This window comes from Plectrocnemia conspersa, unplaced genomic scaffold (genome assembly GCF_051122295.1).
Source record: "Plectrocnemia conspersa isolate PC_06_02 unplaced genomic scaffold, ASM5112229v1 ptg000012l, whole genome shotgun sequence".
In the NCBI taxonomy this organism is placed as follows: domain Eukaryota; kingdom Metazoa; phylum Arthropoda; class Insecta; order Trichoptera; family Polycentropodidae; genus Plectrocnemia; species Plectrocnemia conspersa.
In genome coordinates this window covers 20626139-20648657 of record NW_028277176.1, presented here as the reverse complement: position 1 = coordinate 20648657, position 22519 = coordinate 20626139, and the positions used below count along the sequence as shown (strand labels likewise).

General features: G+C 31.2%; 1 protein-coding gene and 1 long non-coding RNA gene across 4 annotated transcripts; one reads left to right on the top strand and one right to left on the bottom strand.

Annotated features, from left to right (window-relative positions):
- Window positions 1-4702: 4702 nt before the first annotated feature.
- Window positions 4703-8965, bottom strand: Df31 (Decondensation factor 31). Its single transcript, XM_088199125.1, has 3 exons — window positions 8849-8965; window positions 8350-8588; window positions 4703-5888 (listed from the first exon to the last, which is right to left on the bottom strand). Exons 1-3 carry the CDS (start codon window positions 8872-8874, stop codon window positions 5758-5760), a joined length of 396 nt encoding a protein of 131 aa, XP_088055251.1. The 5' UTR covers window positions 8875-8965; the 3' UTR covers window positions 4703-5757.
- Window positions 8966-18945: 9980 nt separating this feature from the next.
- LOC148228564 (uncharacterized) lies at window positions 18946-21655 on the top strand. 3 transcript variants are annotated; one of them, XR_015811580.1, is made up of 2 exons: window positions 18946-19031; window positions 21261-21655. It is a non-coding gene; the product is annotated as an uncharacterized LOC148228564 (long non-coding RNA). The 3 variants fall into 3 exon arrangements; XR_015811581.1 differs by having other exon boundaries at window positions 18995-19031; window positions 21200-21655; XR_015811582.1 differs by having other exon boundaries at window positions 19017-19031; window positions 21197-21655.
- The last annotated feature ends 864 nt before the right edge of the window (window positions 21656-22519 follow it).

Genomic DNA, 22519 nt, shown 5'->3' with positions numbered 1-22519 from the left:
GGGAACGCTTGGTAACATTAATTGTATGTAAGATGCGAAGGTATTCAGCACGACGAATGAAACGGGAATAACGACAGAACAGCGGCAGAGAGCACGCTTGGCTTGTTATGTCGACATCTGACAATATTGCGAGCCCAACCAAAGAAGTTGGCCATAAAACACATTGATAATGAGCTGCCAACATGCAAATGATAGATCAACCAGTTGTACCAATCTTTAGCGTTACAGTAATAACAACACTATTAGCAACTGAAAAAATGATTCTGACCATCTGTCGAAATAATTCTTACCATTTAATATAAATTCTGACCATCTAATATTTATTCTGAACGCTTATATTCTGACCTTTTAATATAAATTCTAACCCATGTAATATAAATTCTGACCAGAACCGTATTAAAATTTTGACCCGAAACATACGAGCCATAAATTACTAGGTTAGTAATATTTAATTATTTCATTTGACCCACTCTCGTATGTGTGTGATTGTTTGCATATGAATATGTTTCATGTATCAGCATGATAATCAGATTTCATTTATTAATATGATGATCAAGTATCAAATTTAGCATTCATATAACATATCATTTAATTAAGCGAAATGTGTTTCATTGCACATAACAATGAATTATGAAGTTTCTTCAGAGGTATGCAGTTTTATAGTACATAGTGGAATTACACATAGTTCTCATAATATTTAATTTTAGATATGAAAAATAATGAAAATATACTGAACGAACTGTAACGCAATTTCAGCTATGTACAAATAAATATGACAGTTTTGAGTCAATTTACTTAAACGCGATAAATTGTCTCGTGCGATAAAGCATTCATGAAAATTTTTTTTAGCTAAATTTGTTTTATGTGTATGTACATATGTATATTGTTGTTTTTTTTTAATTTTCCTAATAAAGTAAATTAACATCTATTGATTGAATGTATATATTCAATGTCATCTTCACAGGAGTGATAATCATGATATAACCTAAAAAGATTGCTGCCATTACCCTGTTTTGAATACGAATATATACGTATATTTTTTAATTATGGTCATAAAACACATTTTGATGGCCACTAAGATTTTAATACGATTGAATTATGCTTCCGGGGTAATTTCGAACATGAAGACATTGATTATTTAGTTAATCGAACGAAATGGAAATTTGTCTCCGTTGGCAACTATCTACGTGCTGTCGTATGAATCGATCGCATGACCCAAATAATGTCTTTGCGTTTGGTTATTATTTACGAACAACGTGTTCATCGTTAATTATTTATCCGGCGACACGTCACGCAAAATGTAATAGAGGTGATTGCTCTTGGCACTGTGTCAAGATATTCTGCGAAAATCTAAAATAGATCATTATTTATTCGCAACAGCGCGGGCGTTGCAGCGATGTTTATTTTGGAAAAAATATAATCTGGATCTAATGATTTGCATGAGGCACCCAAATGTAAACTAAGTCGAAAAATATGGTTTATACCAGATTTCAAATGTGAGTGTATGCATATTACACACACTAAAAAATCAGATATTTGTTGTTTAAAAATTAATCGCTGTTTTTTTAAATATAGAGTTATTTTAATAATGCAATTTTTAAACTGGTAAACTTACAGATGAAAGTTATGAAAAATATTGACAGAACTTTATAACTGTCGATAGATATTTTTTTATTTAGTGTAAAATTAACTAGGCAATTATTTGCAATTAGTAACTTTATAGCTAAGTTTATTACTACAATTTATTAATAAATAATATCTTATATTATTTGTTTCATTTTAAATTTGTATTATTAAATGAATATCTAATCGTATACTGACACGCCGGCTAAGATTATCATTCGTCATGAAGATAAGTGTCCTTCTTTTAAGATACCTGTCGAGTGTATATTAACAATTTTTAAGAATTTTGGAAGTCTTGGAAAGCACTCGCTTAAACCAAAAATAAATAAATTAATTTTTATATGGAATAATTTTTATTACATTACAAGATTATCGATACTCGTGTCTTCTAAAAATGCTTATGAAAACAATAAATTGCGCTACAATTTCAGTTTTTAGTACACTTGCAAATTTTTAATGCATAATATCTTGTGCACACACATCTGAATAAATAAAATTGAATAATTTAAACGTTTCTGATCTAAGGTTAATGACATGCAGTATCAGACATAGTACAATGTGTGTATTTTTTACAAGTTTGATTAAACGTTTGAACAAGTAGTTGAAAAAAAAGAAATATATACTTTTGCATAAACAATATGCAACTCTGCCTGTTTTGATATAATAATTATCTATAGAGAGATCTAGAAATGGTAACTGGTTAATATTAATCGAGTGATATAGCAGAGCCGGCTCAAGGTGTAGGCGATACAGGTTACCTGGGGCGTAAATTTCCGAAGAGCGATGTACTGGGAAAATGGAGACGCTGTAAAGTAAATGTACTTTATTTATCGATGATATTTTAGTAGAATCGTAAAAGATTATGACTGAAAGATAAAAATATTGGTACTTTTCTTTTAACGGGGGCCAAATTGTTCAAAATTATTATTTCGTGAGCACCCCATGTATCTGCTACGATTTACTTAAAAAATGAAGATTATTTAAAATGTTACTTGCCTTCCACATGTCATTTATAATTGTATATAAATAAATAAAATATATAAACAAATAAATAAATTTGCCTCCTGATAACAGGAAAGTACCAAACTAGTTTTTATTATGTTTTGTATAATTTTCTGCGTACTTTTGTATAATCTATCTTACATTTCTAGTTTAAATTACGTTATTGATGACCATCAAAGTGACAAGTTTCTTCAAATTAAGAAGAAAAATTGACAGAATACAGATGCAATTTTTTTCGTTTAGTAAGTTTTTTGCCTAAAGAGCTATTTAATAAATAGTTTTAATTGCACAAATATAAATTATCAGCATCAGTATCAAATACGGTAGTGTCAAATGCGAAAGAGTTAAGGTTGGCTTCTAAGGGCTTTTAGCAGGCAGTAGGGGTTGAATTAGAGTAGTAGAATCCTCGTAGTGTGATTTGAGAAGAAGCCTATCACTCTCTTCGAGACTCCTGAGCCGAGGTGCTGATGTGAGAAAGTTTTTTATGAATTTCTTCGAATAAAGCGTTGATTAGTGTGAGAGAAGACTTATCTAAACCAATGGCGTTAAGAAATCGTTAAGAAATTGAAACATAAATAACTTACATCTAAAATATTTTATTTTTATTTAAAAAAAATGAAGAGCATTATAAATTTCAGTTGTTAGCGGGTTAGATTAAATTTCTAGTATAATTTATGGCTTTAGTCTTTATTAAAGGATAAAAATAGTAATATTTTTTTCATCTAGTACAAACATTTATTCAAAAGATAAATTTTACTGGTAAAACTACCTTATCCAACGTTTACTCTACTAGACGACGAAAACAGTAGTAATAACACTCCCGTTAATTACCGTCAGTAGACTAGTAATACCCACCCCGATGTGTTAAGTGTATATTGTGGATATATAGCAGCAAAACAAATTTTAAATTAGAATGCCGAATGAACGCTGTAATCAAATTCGTGCTATAGTTAAACATAAACTTGTGTATGTGTGTATGTATTATATATATTCCAATATGCATTTAGTTGTGAATTGTCAGGTCATTATGAATAGGGAATACAAATAATTGCAGGAATTGGAAATGTATAGGTACAACCACAAAAATACAGTTTTAAAATTGAACAAATTTATTAAAAACAATAATTTTGACAAATATCATTTTACAATATCCGGGAAACTGAAAGAAAAAGTTATGATTAATAGACCTGCAATGAAAAAAACAGACATTTTAAAATTGTAATCTTTCATCATTAGTATTATACATAATATATGTAAATATAAAATATGTGAATACACAACTTATGTAAAATAAATATATTGTATGTATATATTTTAAAATAAATATATACACTAATAGATTATATAAAAAAAATAAGATATTAGAATAAGTAAAAAAACATTTCAACCTCAAAAACACCCTGTAAAAGTTGTAAATAGATTAAAATTTCTTAAATTAAAAATACAACTATATAAACATTACCATAGTTTTTTGTACTTCATTTACCCAATTGTGTTACATGACATTTTAGCAAAGTATACAGATTCAACAACAGCGTACACTTTTTGATTGTCACATCACACATGTACTAAAAAATATATCGTACGCGAGAGTATGTATATACAAATAATTATAACCGTATTGTTGCAATTTCGCAATACATGAGAGAAATAATCAGACCCTGTATTATTTCCTAACACTTAAACCTAAGAGATAATTTTTTCAGTTCGATACATCAGTTCGTTTTTAACTTAAAAATTAACATTTTAATATCACAAAGGTAAACGAAACTCTTTACTTTCACGTAATCATCAGATAAAGGCTGCCGTTTATAAATATATATTAATACATAAATAATATAAATTAAATAAAACAGCGCAGTCGGGTGTGGGTATGAGTGATCTTAGCAAAAGGATTTTTTTTATTGGTTCATAAAATAAAATATATATTGTTTATATCAGCGATCATGGGATGAGGGAAGCATAGGCAAATAATAGGTATATATATATAATAAATACCTTAAATATACATATATATATAAGCGAATAAAGCGTCAAACTTTACAAAACTAGAGTGTAAATAAAATAAAACAAGAAATAAAATTCCAATGTTACTGGAAACTATTTTATTGCCTCCTTAAATAATTACATATGAAATATAGAGTGAATTCTTCTCAAATATAGACTGTACATAAACTCGGAACACACTACTAGCGCACAATATAGCCTTGTTTAATCGATCGTCGCACAAGACTCAATTTGAAAAATGGGTATTAAATAAAAACATAGTTAGCTGTTATTGATAATGCGCATGTATATACTGAAAAGAAAAGTGTAACTAGAATGTTGTAAACTAAACGCGACAAAAAAAAGCAAAATATAGTTTAGCAAGGACGATAGGGTAAACAAGGTTATATTGTACGGGATTTAAAACATTTTATAGGTACAAGAAAAAATACGTATCGTCAATAATATAAAAACGAAATTGGTTATTCTCATTAGTCTTTGATATGAACACGAACACAGTTTGGCATATTTTTCGTTTTAGTATTTTCATTGTTAAAAAAAAAATAGTAACCGAGTCATGTTTGAGCAAAATAAAAAATAGATAGTGTATGGTGAAAATGCCGAAAAATCACCGAAGCCGTAAAAAAATTCATGGCATAAAAATGTGCTTAAAATAAAAAAAAGAGACTCGTACGCTTTCCATTCGAGCATCACTCGTATGCGTATTTAAAAGCAACAAGAGAAAGAAAAAAAGAGGACGAAATACTAAAGAAACGCATTCGAATATATATCCAATAAGGATACCATAAAATTGTCATTTATATCATATTAAGTAGTCAAAAAAAGGAACACCTTACGTCGTTAATATTTGAACTCTTTTTTATTACATTATTTAAATCACTTCTGAATCATATTCTTAAAAACATTTCACTAAGGGTAGCCGAGTCCGGACAAACCCGGGAATGTAAGACGGACGCGCTCGTCGGCGTGCGCCGGGCTAAAAACTTGCGTCCGCGCCCGATCGGGTCGGACCGAGACTCGGTTCCGACTGGCAGCGTCCACTTCTTATTATACAATATAATCTTAATAACATTCTTAACTGAATTTAAATACTACAACTAGACTTGCGGTCTGGAAGTATACGATTTAGGCTTCGACTCCTTCTTCCGTCTCTTCGACGTCGTCGCCGTCGACTAACTTCTGTTTTTTCTCGGGCGTCGTTACTTCGGGTGCCTCGGCGTCGCCGCTGCACGACTTTCTTTTGATCGGGCAAGCGTCTGTAAGGGAATAAAATAGTTTTATTTATATATAACAAACAGTGACTGAGTGATCAAGTTTATATACATAATCAATTTAAATTGATAATTTTTATAATAAAAATTAAAGTATGCAAATTTTTAATTACGTTTAAAAACAATTATATAAGTATAAAATTTAAACTTTTGGCATTGGCATATAAATATCAGCTAATGAACTTAGCTGATATTTATAATGTAAATTTTTCAAATAAGTTGGATGAAAATCTGTTTCAAATTATGGCATTATGTCATTATTATTACCAATCCATCAAAATCCACCTAAAATACGTTCAGGAAGACTTTGTCACGCAATAAATTTTTGATTAGTTTCTATAATTCAATTTAGAACAAATACCCAACTCTAGTTGCAGAGCATTACTACGTAAGCCTTGAATTGTGGATTCTTTTTTATGCTAATGGTGCATCGATTCTTATACCGTTAATAAGAGTTCAATTTTGTGGCCAATGTTTGCGATGCTTTGCAGTTAGTCAGTTATTTTTAATAATCACCACAATAAAAAAAGATCCCTAACCGAGTCAGAAAACGAACAAGCGAGATATTTATGAGTGGAATTTTTCAAGAAAGTTCGATGAAAATGGGATTGAAACTATAGCAATGTATTATTACTACAAAAAAGTAATATACTTAATAAAATATAGTCTTCAAGAAAATATTACATATTATTTTTTTTTGACCCAATATTTGAAAAAGTTAATCAGTTTTCAGTATATATTTTATATAATAAACTATTTATTGGCAGACTAATTATTACTGTATTTTATGAGTACATAAACACGATATTACCAATTATCATTACATTCATTAAGAATTGGTTAATCTAGTGTACAAAGATTGTTCATTGCGTGATCTTTAATTTCTGGCATGTAATTGGTTGGTCGGCCTGAGGGGCGGTACCGATATGTGTAAGTACACAGGGTTGTATTGTTTTTTTTTTTATTCTGGAGGTAGTTGTTGGGATTATTGTTGCATCGCTCCTTTTACTATTGTAAAGTTATGTTTTATTTATTTTATTAAGCCTTGTTCTAAGTGATTAACCCTTTGAGTAAAGTTAATTTGTTAGTATATACCTGGGAGTGAGTTAATTTTCGTATTTTTCCATATTTATTATTATTTTATATTAAATTTAAAATGAATTATAAAAAAATTAGTGATAAGTTTTATTGTGTTGATTTATTTTACTACAAATTTGTATTAGTATGTTTTAATAATTTATTTTAACACTTTTCTATTAATTAATTTTGTTAATTTATTTTATATATATATATATATATATATATATATATATTTTGGCTTTTGTGGAATTTTTTTATATCAATTCAGGGGCTCGCAATACTTTTTATAAAATATTTTTTGTTATTTTCATTCATTTCGTGCTCTTAATTACATAAACGTTTTTTATTTATTTAGAAATTGCTCAAAGGGCTAAGTGAATTCTACGAGAATTTGTTTTTATTCACTGATCTTTGAGTATATATTGTGTTTAAATAATCACTGGTCTTAAAGAATTTTTGTATGGATTCGAGACAACACTAATAACAAAATTGGAAATATTCAGAAAGCGATACATTTTATTTTAAATATTGAATTTATAAATTTTGCCAGAAACAAAATAAAATTTGAATCACCACGTTGTCAATATGATATAAAGTAGTATCACACAATGGATGATTATTAAAATGTAAGTAATCATTTTTTGCTATGTACATGTTATCAAAAATACATACATTAACTGGTCCATGTATGCACTCTCAAATCACTCTAGTTGTGGTACACACAAAATAATTTATGAACGTTTGTTTGTCAAAGTATTCAAAATTAAATAATTTATGTATTTAATAGGTACTTTATACCAGTTACGTATAGTAAATTTTGTTGCCAATTTGTATAATCCTCATTTTAAGCATATTCGTTGCAGAGTTATTCATGGGGTGTGCACTGTTCTGACCGACGGCTATTTTTATTTATTTGCTCTATCATTAGTCGCTTACGATTGTTCGTTGAAGATGTAACATATGCAAAAACAAACTAATAAATATGAATTTGTAATAGAATTTAATTAGCCTTATTTGAAATTCTATCACTGACTGTCTTATATGCGAAACATGAAACATTTATAACACGAGAGGTATAATGATGTCATTCGAACGTACGAAATAAAATACATAAACAACCACTTAATTAATCAGATTATATAAATATATACTTATAACTAATTATTTAGCTATTATAAAAATATAATACGTGATAAGTGATCGAATTACAACACCGCTTAATAAAATTATGCTAATAAGATTTATATTTCCATTCACCTTTTTAAAATTTCAAGCTAAACGTAAACTAAATAAAATATCTGCCTATTAACTTGTCGACTAAACAATAATGATTGTGAAAAGTATTGTTGTTGCAATTTTGACATACCTGAGTCGCCATTTTCTTTCACTTCGTCTTCATCTTCTTCCTCCTCGTCTTCTTCATCGTCTTCTTCCTTTTCTTTTTCGGTTCCGTTGTCCGAGGAACCGTTCTCCTTGGGTGCGCCGTTCTTGGAGGCTCCGTTCTTGACGGTTTCCGTCTCGACGGATTTGCCGTTGGTCTCCTTGATCGGAGACTCCTTCGCAGAGGAGATGACCGTCTCCTTTTCGACGACGGGGGTGGTTTCTCTGCAAGAGCGGTTCCAAATCAGAATTGAGTCATAATGCGCAAGTTGACGTTCGAATCGAGCGGGCGACGCTGCGTTCGCGAACGCGGCGATTGCGGCGATTGCGGCGATTGCGGCGGGGGACGCCGCCAGGCGAACGTTCGCGAACGATTGCCGGCGCGCGCCGCCCTCGCCGCGCACGTGGGACCTTTACCACCCGTGACCCCTAAACGACCCCCGGCGGGAAAATAAAATTAATTTCAATTCCGAGCGCACACTCACTTGGTTTCTACTGCGGAATCGGCCATAGCGATGCACTGAGGTCGACTGGTCGGAGAGGGAGAGAGACGAAGAGCGCGCGACGAAGCGACCGAGACGTTCGGCGACCGGCGGACTAATGGCGGGCGCTACCCCGCGCGAATCGAGCGTTCCGTTCGAAGCTTCGCGCGCGGAAAGAGAGAGACGGATCGCCTCCGATCGCGACGCGCCAGAAAGAGACGGACAAACGCCGCGAAGGCGCAAGGCGGCGCTGCGATCGCCTTCGGTCGTCAACCCGCCGTTCGAACGCGATTTTAGATCGAGCCATAAATCTACGAAAACTCTCCTTTTTTAAACCGCAATCTAACGATCTTCAATTTCAAAGCGTACCGAAACATTTAATATTAAAATAGACGCTTCAAAATCAACGACGATCAAATTTGACACTTTTCCTATTCGCGCTCGCGAACCGACGGTTGACGCGTTCTAGAAAACGCTCCGACATCTTCGAATAATAAATACAAATAAAATGGCCGTCGCGTACTTGCATTTCTATCATTTTCATTGCATAAAAATCAAAATAACGCATCGTATATCTACAATGCGTACAGGTGTTCGCGGTATTATTATTCGAACGCCATAACCTCAATTGCATTAGCGGCGTTTGGTTTTTATCGCTGTTTTGCTAATGAATGCAACTTAAAAGCGCAGCGATGGTAATTTAAATACAATGCAATGTCTCGTCAACACATTTGATTCGATCGCTGAGTGAATCTAAACGTATTACTTTTTGGTTGTTTGTTTTTTTGCTGGGGTTGTCACCTCTGGTATTATATTTCTTTTTATATAAAGCAGCAATGAGCAATCTTTTTTATAACAGTGTATCGTTATCTATGTGTTATAGATAGGTTATTTATTTATTACAAATCTGAGCGTCCGATTTGACAGTTTTATTCAAATAAATATTCAAAATACTTATTCAAACATACACTCATATGCACACGTACACATATGCACACACGCGCGTGCTTTATCACACCTATTCTTATTACAAATGCGTACCTACATATACATTGTATAATAAAAATTATAGTGCTTAAAATAGATGGGCACCATTACACATAAATTGTTGCAGCTCCTCGTACTCATCTTAGAAAACATATAAGTGCCTAGTAAAGAAATATCCGCTCATTCGTTTCTTACTTATTTCAAGTTGTAATATTATTATTAAAAGTTTTAATATGACAGCTAGATAACCGAGCGTTTCCACTACAACGGCGACGGCACGACTTTATTGCTATTGACGTGGATTCTAATCAGATCATCCTTGAATTTTGCTTGAAAAATGCATGTTCTTTAATGAAATACTATGAATCTTAATGAAATGGAAATATTAAAAAAACGACCACTAACTTTTGTTCCTTCTGGGAAAAGCTAAAATGACGTCCCTGAGTAAGAACGCCATTTTGAAGTTTGCCTATGTGCGGCACGTGTTTGGCAAGTCGTTGAGAAGTTGGATCGTTTAAAGAGATCGTTGGTGTCCTAGCCGCAATAGTAAAGAAAAAGGTCGTAATCACGACTTTCTAGTGTACTATGAATTATCAATACCATACCTTAGCAACTTCAAAAACCGCTTCATTAAAAAAATCTAATATAATGAACTGTACCCCAAAGTACATACCAAAAAAGTACTAGGATAGTAGTTTTTTTAAATGATAATTACATTCAAAAAAACTCTTTTATGTATTATATGTAATATGTTACTGGTTTATTATAATTTTATAAAGAAAAATTTAAACATTAGTGGTAAAGTAAAAGAATAAATAAAAGTAATGATTTTGTGCTTTATAAAAATATGTGCTTATATTTAAAATTTAGGTTATTCTTAACGTAGTCTCCGATACTTGAGATTAAAAGGTAAGTATGGTCACCCGAAATACCTTTTAGTGTGAAATAAATGATGATCTTTACTATTTGTTATCACTTGGTATTGCACAATATGAAGTTTTCTTAAGATTAATTTAGGTTTAAATAGGCCGAAAAAATTGTTTGTGTAATTAAATTTATATTTTGTGTTTCACGCCCTGTTTCTATTAAATAGCAGTTTATGGGTCACAATGGCGGCAAGCCATTTGGAGAAAAGTTCCGAAGTGTGTTCATGAGTAGGTAGTCGATGCTACATTTCGTTAGTATAACTGACATTTTTTTCATGTTCCTGTTCTTCTATAAACCAGCTCACATCTTGCACACCCCCTCGTTTTTCCCTTACACATCTATGAAAAACCCCATTTAAATCTACATAACATTTGTAAATAAAAGTGATGAATGCAAAGTAATATTAAAATATTATACTTATCTAGTTATATATAATATATTGGCTATAATACGGTTTTGTTAAAGTATAAAACTATAAACATGTACATACATACAGGGCCGGCCCGAGGGGCAGGCAGTACAGGCGATCGCCTGGGGCGCTAGATCTTGTGGGGCGCCGTGATACCAAATAAAGGCGCAATATTCACTTAAAATTATCATACAATATTGTTAAAGAATATAATCTGATATTATTTTTTTGTATACACTACTGTGCACTCTTTAGATTATTTCACGAGTAAAAAATCGCGACAAAAATAAAACAACAAATTCTTAAATACCCACAATCTCAAAAAAGAGTATGGTGTCAAATATAATATTAAATTACTTTAATTTGAATTATATTTTTGCGCTCATGTAATGAGTTATTAATGTATTAATAGGGGGGGGGGGGCGCGCAAATTTAGTTTTTGCCTGGGGCGCCAAATAACCTAGGGCCGGACCTGCATACATATGTACATACTCACATAAAATAAACACTGACCTCCACACTTTGTAAAATACATTGTTCTAAGGAATGCGAAAATCACGTTTATTCATTTACAAACTAGCATATTTGTATGCTAGGTCAAATAATGAAGTTCGGTATAGTTCAGTTTATAAATAAAGTTGCGAGTTTTTTTCTTTATATTTATAAAGATCCTTATATAAACATATAGCACCAATGATAATTCAATATATCGTAAGAATTAAGATAATTCAATTTTTCAATGTCATTGCAATATTTAATAATTTATAATAAAATGCAATTTATTAGGCTCTATAACGAGATATTTACATTATACATCTACGAATAACAATACTAGCAACATTATGCTGTACATTGTATATTAATTATTTTTTACCGTATAGCTTAAAATCATTACAGATCTTTGTTTATTTATTTTTACGATTTTAAAAATAGCTATTGATCTATGCATACTTCACCGGTTTGTTTCATTATTATTATTTAAAAGTTGATTACAGACTTGACCCAATTATTTTCCAATGATAATTGAATGGCAAAGATACTACTTCGTAAAAAGGGATGGCGATACTGTCGTTTCTTCTGTGCGTTAGAAGGTGCTGAAATTATTCGCCAACCTGTTTCCATTTATGGCAGTGACGTTATAAACAGGAAAAACGAGGCAAAAGGTTGTTGTGATGCAGAAATAAGTAAAGTTCGTGATAAGGAAAGGAGTTAAGATTACGTGTTATCAATTATGAACTCGTTAATAAATAGATAACAATTGTTTTGATTTTAGATAATTATGACATTCTGCGTGCGTTGGGTGCCGAAAAATAGAAAAGACACTAGATTGACTTTGCACATAAAAAAATTGTTCCTTAGCTGACAGAATAGTGTTATAAATGTATTTTAAATCAATCTTGAAATAAAATATTTATAATTATGATTGACCTTAGATAAATGTTACGGCATTATTGATTTATTAAATATATAAAAGTTTATAAATAAAAGCAAAATACTGCTCACAGATAATTTTAATATATTAATATATACTATTGTGTTTTATTTATAAATAACTAAACTAACTTATATAAATAGCTAATACAAGGTGGCACAAAAAGTATGACCCTTGAGAAAATTCTGCTATTTTTGCAAACAACGATTAATGTCATAGGGACTTTAAAATCTGTGTAGAAGAATGACACGAAATACACTACCAACTTATAAGGAACTGCAATTCCTACATTATCCACGAGATGCCTATATATTCCCTCAAAGTTAAGCTAGCAAGCGCTACGGAGTCATGTTACGTAATTGTTAAGAGACTCAAATTATACAAGTTGGTATTGGAGGATGAAGCAGGAGCAGTAAGGTGCCATCGCACATATACAGATAGACAAAAATTATTTATTTATTTTTATTTAGAACTTTTTCATACACATTATTTGGTAAAAATTAGATGATTGTACAATGAGGCAGCACTAGTATACTTATTATATTGAAGAAAATTCATGTGAGAGGTGACAACCCTAATTTCTGATGTTCGAACGCGTGCAAGAGAACATGGGGTAGAAATAGTGCGCGGTGATCCCGCTTCCCTCCTTTTTACCATTGCTTAATTGTGGCAACACTAGAATAAGTTTATGTGTTTTGACACTTTTCCAGCGGGAAATTTCCCTGAGAAAACACGTCATTCTAAAGCATAAGAGCGGGATGCCAAAATTATTCATTGCGCAACGCTCTCCTCGCCGAGATCGATATACGCGTAGGTTCGTCGTTGCGTAAAGGATAATCACTTAATATATACATATATATATATTTATCTATATATATGTATATATATTTTTGTAGTGCACGCAAAATATTGAGAAACTTGAGTGCCTTATACGACTTAAAACATGGCGCTTTTTATAGATTTTGCTCTCAGTTTGGTTCGAAATATAAAAAAAATCATATTGCCATTTATTTTTTTTATAATAAATATAACTTTTTATGTAATGTGTATATTATTGTAAAAATGCTATTGCCATTCTCATATGCTATAAAAAACCTATTTCTCGCAAATAATTAAAAATAAGTGTCTCTGTAACATTATTGTCACTGAAAGCAGTACTATAAAATGCTTCAAAATAAGTCATTTTGTCCGTGGACTTTGCGGAATAAAGAGTGTACTTAGGTATATTGTGTATGTGGAAAAAAAGAGATAGACAGAAACTAGATTAATTCACAAGATTACTTTTTCTTAATGGGTCAATAATTTAATTAATTGGTCAGTAGATTTAATATATGATCAATTGTTAAACGGTCTATAATTATATCTGCAGTATTTTAATTTAGATGGATTTTATGCATTACCAGATATAAAATAAAAGGACTGTAATAAATCGAATATAAAATATTTGTACTCCAAAAATCACAAATAAGCATTGAAATAGTATAATGAATTTATTTATTTCTTATTGTCGTTATGTCGAGTTAATCGTCGAAATCAAAGTTTTACTAGCTGCTTGTCAAATGTAATGACAGTTATTATTACTGACAATGTATATATTAACAATATTATTGCCCGTTTTGTTCAACAAAAACAGTGATGCGGAAGATAATTAATTAAATTCACACTGGATCTTATAAACAGCGTTTTTTCAACGACAGCCCAAGCAGGAGGTCGAGCGTAGAGTTGGTTTGCTCATAATTTCCTACAAGATATCCAAGAAACATGGGCGGAAACCTTTGCGATTTTAATAAGAAGATATATACATATATATTTATTGATAAATAGAAAATTTCCTAGATAAAATATAACTAAAGATTAAATAAAAAGTGGTGTTTTTGTTTTCTCAATATTTTTTTATAATCAATATTTAAACATAATAAAAACTAATACAGATATTTACATACATTACTAAAAAAAACTGTTCATATATACTTTGAATTGATGTGAGCAAATTCTTGGGTGTTTCTTTTTGCCAAACTTTTGTTCTAATTTTATAGACAGCTATTAATGCATCCCTAAAATATTGAATGTTATGCTTTTAAATTAAAAAGCTAGTTATATTTTGACCGAATGTTTATAACAAAGTTACTGATTATTGATTCTCTAAAAAACATTAAATTTATTGCCTACATCTTTTTGAATATATGAATATAGTCGTATTTGTTATTCACTATCACTATGATCATTGTCATATTATGGGGAATGAGGGAATATAAATTGGTATTTTTGTCATAATAAAAACATCAGTACTTATTTATATACGTTCATTAACGGAAAGTAAGTCGTTTTTACCATTTTTTTAGTCATTGTTTTCATCATTATTTGTTACGTAGAATGCACGTTCGACGGAGCATAGCAAAACTTTCTTTGCTTGTGTTGCAAAACGCTACGAAAGTATGCATGTGTGGTAGTCGTGTGAATTTGTGACAAAGCCGTGTATTTTTCTAAGATATAACGGCCTAATTAGAATTGTATAATATTTTTAACTGTTAAGCAAATTTTATTCTAAAATTAGCATTGTACACGCTTATTAACATCTGAAAAGTTCATCTTAGCTATTTTTTTAGAAGCTTAGTTTGTAATTGAAGATGCTGTTAATAAAATAGGAACTATCACCACTTCATTAATATATTATATAGTCTTAAAACAAACATATAGTATATATGCAAATTTTCTAAGATATTATTAACTAAAAAATTTAAGAAGATTCGTAAATACATGTTTTGTTAGTTACATTGTTTTACATGTATTGTAATATCAATCATTTAAAGCTGTTAAACTTTTTCTGAAGCTGAAGTAGAACTAGGATTTGTTTTCTTAAATAACTTATTTTACAATATTGAAAAACTACATTAAAACAGATATTATTTACTGATTATCAAAAATAAAAATCAAGATAGAAATATTTGTTGTCTAGAATCAACATCAGATATGTCAAATTTACGTACTTTTGAGTGGATATGTCTGATATTGATTTATATTTCTTTTTTAATTTTGTTGTCTATAAGTCAAATAAATTAAATAAATGTTTATTTAATTTTATTAATATTATTGGTTTTATAAATGCGATTTTTTAATATTCCTGACTCGTTCTACTGCTAGTGGAAATTATAATATTATATAAAAGAACTTTGTATTTTGCTGAATTTTACATTATGTTCATATAAGAATTTTTAATAATATCTACACATGAATAATGCTGTGTTCAAACATAGAGTATTTAGGATTGTGTTAGGGTAAGCTGTATTGAATAATTTACATCACGGAAGCAACCGCCGTCCTCATTCTTTATGCACATTGAAAAGCCAGCGAATTACCTTCATAGTTTAAAGTATAAAATTGAGTTAATGTAAATAGGACAACTATCTAATTCTAAGTACAATTTTTATAATTCCGATAATTTGATGTTATATATTTAAAAATAATCATACACCGCAAGCTGTTCAAATCTGCAAATGCCAACATCCGCCTGACGCAATACGTATATAGAGTTTGTTGCTAGTTTTTATTATATATTTCTTTGCTTACTTTTCACTTCTTGCAAAAACCGTAAACGATGCATTTGATTGTGTTTACTATACGCCGAATATCACAAAAGCAGCAAAATTCAACAGAATTTGTGGAAGCGAACCAACATCTGTCACATATATTGAATACAGTTAACTTGCATTATGATTAATGTGTCGCAAATAAAATATTTGCAGTCAAATATGCTTTTATTAATTTAAAACGATTGATCATGTATATGTACATAATATATCCACACAAAGCAAAACAAAACCTGAGTTTTATCAGCAATTCCTTTTTTTTATTCTTGCATGTTTCCTAGAATCGCTTGATTTGTACACACAGCGTTATCTGATAAGCCATTGTGATAGTTACCAAAGTCATATTGAAATTGAAAGCAGTTATATTGAAATTGAAAGCAAATATTGATTTTATTATGACTGTAAGCTATCGAACGAATAAGAGCAATTCTTTTTTTAAATTATATCTCTTTAGTGTGCTTAAACTAAACATATCTTTGTAAATTATTTTACATCGAAATATAATGGTATCAATGTTTCTATAAACGCATATTTATACAAATAAATATGTATTAAGATAGCAAAAAATAATAATAGTGTATAGTCTATAGTACGTATTTTAAATTACGATATTTCAATAACAAAAATAAGGATATATATATAATATTATCTTATTTATTTTATTAATTTATTTAGCAAATATAGCTAATGTTTACACTAGAAAAAAATAAACTAAACATACATATAAAACACAATACAAAAATTAACTTAAATATAAATACTAAAACACTCATCTTATACATATGGGAAATATTCGCACACGCTTGGGCACACACGCTGAATCATTGAATTTTTAAAAATACAACATAAAACACAACGTTACGTATTTCGATTACGTAACTCCGTATTTATACGTTCGTTTAAAAATGCGTTGACTCAGTTTACGTGCCTGACACTGAGTTCATAATTGATTGTTTTACTTTTCTTACTTTGACAATCGCATCAATAAAATTGATATAAGATATCTCGCCCGTTTGCTGTGTATAAATACAGGAGGCAAAACATTTTCTAAATTGGTAAAAAAAAAACCCATTGGTTTGTATGTATTATCGCCGTTTATTTATTTCTAAGCTAAGCGTGATGTCACCGTCAACACTCGGATATATTTTATTATCTATATGTGTGTATATATATACGTACAAATGTTTACATTTAATATAATCTTACACATTTAAACCAATCTAAATCAAATTCAGCATATTTACTCCTCAGGAACATGATCAATCTTATCTACCCTTGAAAAGAGACGTCATCAACGGGCAAAAGTTGGCCAGTCAGTTGTCGTTTTTTAATATTTCCATTTTATTAAAATTCATAATATTTCATTAAAGGACATGCATATTTTTTGGAAAATTCAAGGGAATCCACGTCAAAAGCAATAAAATCGTGCTGTCGCAGTGAAGACACTCGTTTATCTAACGTTCATTTTAAAAAAAATATTAACAATATTACGAATTAAATAAGTGGGAATCGTTTGAAGCATATCTAAACCAAATATGACAAATAAGAAAGCGCAAAAAACAATTATCCCTAATCAGAAGTCAAAAATCCATGCAAGAAAATCGTGCCGTCGCCGTCGCAGTGGGAACGCTCGGTAACGAGTGTTCCCACCGCGACGATTTTTTATTAATTTTTATTCATTTAATTAAATAAATATATTTCAGCTAAGAATCAAATAAGAAACATATTAGAATCAGTGTAGACCGCAGTGTTTCGCTTTTATTTTAATATTATTAATAGATTATGTGTATAAATTATGGATCATAAGAAAGCCATATGATTCAGAATTATGTATACAGTTATCCACTAATCATAATTTACGCCAAGGTTGCCACAATGGCCGCCAAGAGAAAAATCAGACTCCGTGCTAATTGTTGCTGCAACCTCCCCCCCTCCTCGCATGACAATTAATCGAATTAAAATTAGATATAATAAAAATAAGCAAACATTGCTTTTTACGATTACGTGTGTTTATTATTATTATTATTATTACCCTCAAACCTTTAGAAGTCCAAAGACATGTATGTATGTATGTCGTGTCCAAAATTATTTTTATCATTACAGTCCAAAGGCATCATGTCATGTCCAATATATTTTCTATTTTTTGAAACCATTTTAAATGACTTTATGATAAATTTTTCAGTATTTTTTTTCATTTGTTACTCAGAGATAATTATTATTATATATTACGGTAAAAATATTTAGTAATTCCTAACCATTTTACCTGGAATAAAATCTGTTATTCTATTGATGTATTTTGGAAACAATTTTTTGAGCAATCTGTATCAACCGCTATGTTGAGAACCATTGCTGTTGTGTGAATTACAATAGTGAGCAGTTAACTAAATACTTTCTTTTGTCATGGTGTTTTTTTTTCAGGTAGTGGTCCCAACATCTGGAACGGGTACAGGGTAAATAAATTATGTATAAATAATAGGTAAGAAGCTTTATTTTTGTAATTAAATAAATTGGACCGCAATGGATTCAATAAGAAAGAAGTTTTGTCTGGTAAAGGTTAAAATGAATCTAATTAAAGACAGATACTTTAAAAATAAACAAACATTATTTTTTAGTATTTCACTTGTTTATAATTATTATTATAATATTAATATCCTCAAACGTCTCCCGAAATCTCGGCTACCTCGCACTAAAATAAATCGAATTGGATATAGATATTTTAAAAATAAACATTGTTTTTTGCGACTACACGTGTTCAAAACTACTTTGTATTACTACCTATATATTCTAATGCAATAGTCATATTAACAGCATTATTAAGCCATACGCATCGGGATCGCACTAATCGTAAGTTAGAAATAATTTGATTTATTTTATCGAATATTACGACTGCGCCCCTTCTGAAGTTGGGCCACGAATATTTGCATATCCTGTACTCCTCGGCTCTGGTTGCCACTATCGGGATATGTATATTTGTTTGGCTGTGGTTGTTTTTGCAGTCGCGCGTTTATTTCAGTATTGTAGAATACAAAGTTATTGATCTTCGTCTGCGTCTCGTAAAATCTAATTGTCATTGAAGATCGTGTTTTCTGATTTTGTAGAAAGACCAGGGTTGACGTAAAGTGGAACGCAAATGCCTTCATCTGAACTCTGGCGTAACGAATAAACTTGTTTTGCAAGTCACAAATACTTTTTATTATGCTTTTAACAAGTATTTTCTCATGATCATTTTTGTCAAGCACAGAAAGTCAGCATACATTATTATTTTAAACCAAATTTCACTGTTAAAATTATTTACTGCTCTCTAGGATATGCCACTTTTAGACAACCGCCTATTAGCCTTTAAACACTCTGCAAGCACAACGATGCTGCACTGCAAACTTTAACGAAAACGATAGTGTTACCAATCGAGTAAATAAAGCGATTTTTTACTAGCTTGGCATCATTACTTATTATTATTTGGTTTGTGTAGGATCTGAATGAAACATCTTGAATGTTTTCTACGTCACAGTGAGTAAGGTGTAAACAGACACAACCATTAAAAATACCATCAAATTAATATAAATTGCTTCATCCATTCAATCAAGTTGACAATGACACTGCAACTTTATCGTCGCTTTTTTCGTTGTTAATCGATAATTCATTATGAATATATAGATGGGGTCGTTTTATTATGTATGTATGTATATATAGATACTTGAGGGGAAAATATTTCATGGCATTTTCTCAATGCATGAGAAAATTGCGCACATGTCGTTCTCTGCATTTGGTATTGTTCACGTTACGCAAATCGAGTTAAAAACGTTATTGTGTTCAAGTTCATAATTATTACTTGCACGTATGCGCCCAAGCGCAGAATACCTACGGTAGTGTCATCATATCTCATAACAGTTTTTAATTGTGTTATGTGATTACGGAAAAGTACCGTGCGATCGTAGACCAAACTTTGAAAAAATATCCATGAGGTCAATCGCGTTAGTATAGCAGGTCTATTTTGGAAGTCTGCAGAACAAAGAATCTCACGGGTCCCGAGCGTGATTTCGCACTTTCTGAGCTCCTCCAGCGAGATGATGGGTTTGATCGGTATAAATACATTTCCTAAGGTAAGAAGAGCGCAGAGAACAAAAAGGAAAACGAGGTCAACTCGTTGAGGTAACGCCGTACGGCAAAAGTGAGAGTGACCGTTCGAGCAAAAAATAATGCGAAAGTATCTCCGAAAAGGTATGCGATTTTGTGCTTCCAAAGTGTCTTCCTAATTTCGCTTTCATTAGCGGATGTGTCAGCTTGGACACGTTCGTTACCCACGCTCTGGCCGAGTTCCAGGTTCCTAGGCGGTGTTGCAATTTTGATCCAGGGTGATTGATTAATTTTTAAGTTGTATTTTTAGCTCGATCCAAAGAGAAATTTCCTGTACAAGAGTTCCAAGACAGGGCCGCTTTATATAATAGGCAAAATAGGCAGTGCCTAGGGTATAAAATGTTTCACTTAAAATTACATAAACAATAATAAAATAATAGAGGCAATCTTCATTGCGTGACCAATTAAGATAGCAATTTATGAATAACTATACAAAAAATACGCTTCGCTGCCAAATTCATATATACACTAGAAAATTTCAATTTATGAAAAAATATCAAAATAGGTTACTTTACGAGCTGCATAATTAGCCTTAGTACTTATTTTAATCAGAACGTCACTATATTAATCGAAGGAAAATTTCCTTAGCGTATTTTACTATGTTATAGTAACCTCTAAATAAAAAATCCTAATCTTGAAACTTGCGTAATTACTCTGACCAAAAGTTATTATTTAGACACACAAAGGCTCTCGTTATGACTAAAACTAAAGGGTTCCCTCATAAATGACACGCAAGGATTCTCCGGTACATTGAATGCATATTTATTTGTTATGAAACGGTTACGGGAAACAATAAATCACATACAAGTAACAAATTCGACTTTGATCCATCAAGCAAATGTCACTTTCTAAAGGCGTAAACTTATTATTCTAAGAAGCGAGTGCAGTGTTTGGCCGGATGATTGCTACATTATTGTGAATGGTCAGCAAACTTTGCAGCCTGGACTCCGATGAAGAGATGAAAGTCACAAGCACCTGGCAGACTCCGGCAGACACTCGAAGAGACTAGCAGATGCCCGTCCGCCCGCGGACCACATAACGATAATGGAGGCTCACATCATGAGAGGGACTCCACCATACGAGCACCGCATCAGCCTCGCAACACTGTCACTGTCACCTACAAGCCCTCTGAGAATCTACCACCGACATCATCCCTGCGCCAGCTTTTCTACCACTGCTCAGAGAAAACATCTCAAAATAAATTTATCGTAAAAGTAAATCATGAAGCATCAGCGCCTGGTCGTTGCTCGTCATGGCGTGCAAAGATCCGCGGTGAAAATGTTAATAGAAAAAACATGACAAAAAGCTTATTAAAGATACGTAACCTCCTCAAACCTGAATTTTTATTTTTCGTAAAAAAATATTTTTGGTAAATTATTTTAATAAAGGGCCATGAAAAATATTTTTTTTTTTTCGTAAAAAAACTTTTTTGTTATTTTTTTTATTTAGTTCATTAAAGGGGCATGGAAAATATGTTTTGTATTTTGAATTAATAATAATGGTGTACATTGTACTGTTGGGTCCAACAAATTAACTACCGCTAATGGTTGGGTTCAATAACCTCATATTATTAAAAATAAATTCATAGCAACGAATAAATTATTATAGACACATGTTACAAATTAATCCGATTTTATATAATTAATTATTTACACGTGTTGCGCATTAATATGTAATTATCATTATTCACACGTGTATCGAATTAAATATTTACTATAAATTTAAAGCAATCAAGATAATAAATATAGTCGTAAGACAGTACTCAATTAAAGAGTCATTATAACTACCGTCGTATTATTTCTGGAGCAGCTGCCTCGCCGTTTCCTGGTTTCCGACACCACAACGCCCCCTGGAGGGTGGACGCTAAAGTACAAAAGGTCCCGGTGAAAATAAATCGAAAATGGTTTCATTTAAATTATTGTAAATTGCAATGTGCACTGGGTCGGAAGAGGTTAAACGTCTTACATTTGAGTACAACTTCTGAGATAAAGTGATCTAATGTACGTACGATCAATGTATATAGAGAGTTCAAATAAACTCACCATTTCTCACACCAAATTAAGAAACTGTAGAGTCACGCGAATTCAGTGTACACCAAAATAAACTCAATGCTAGTTGAATTATGTTGATGGAAATTCATACTGCATTCTAAGCGTTTTTCTTTATCGTTGATTTTCTGGTATTCTGTCCATATTTTC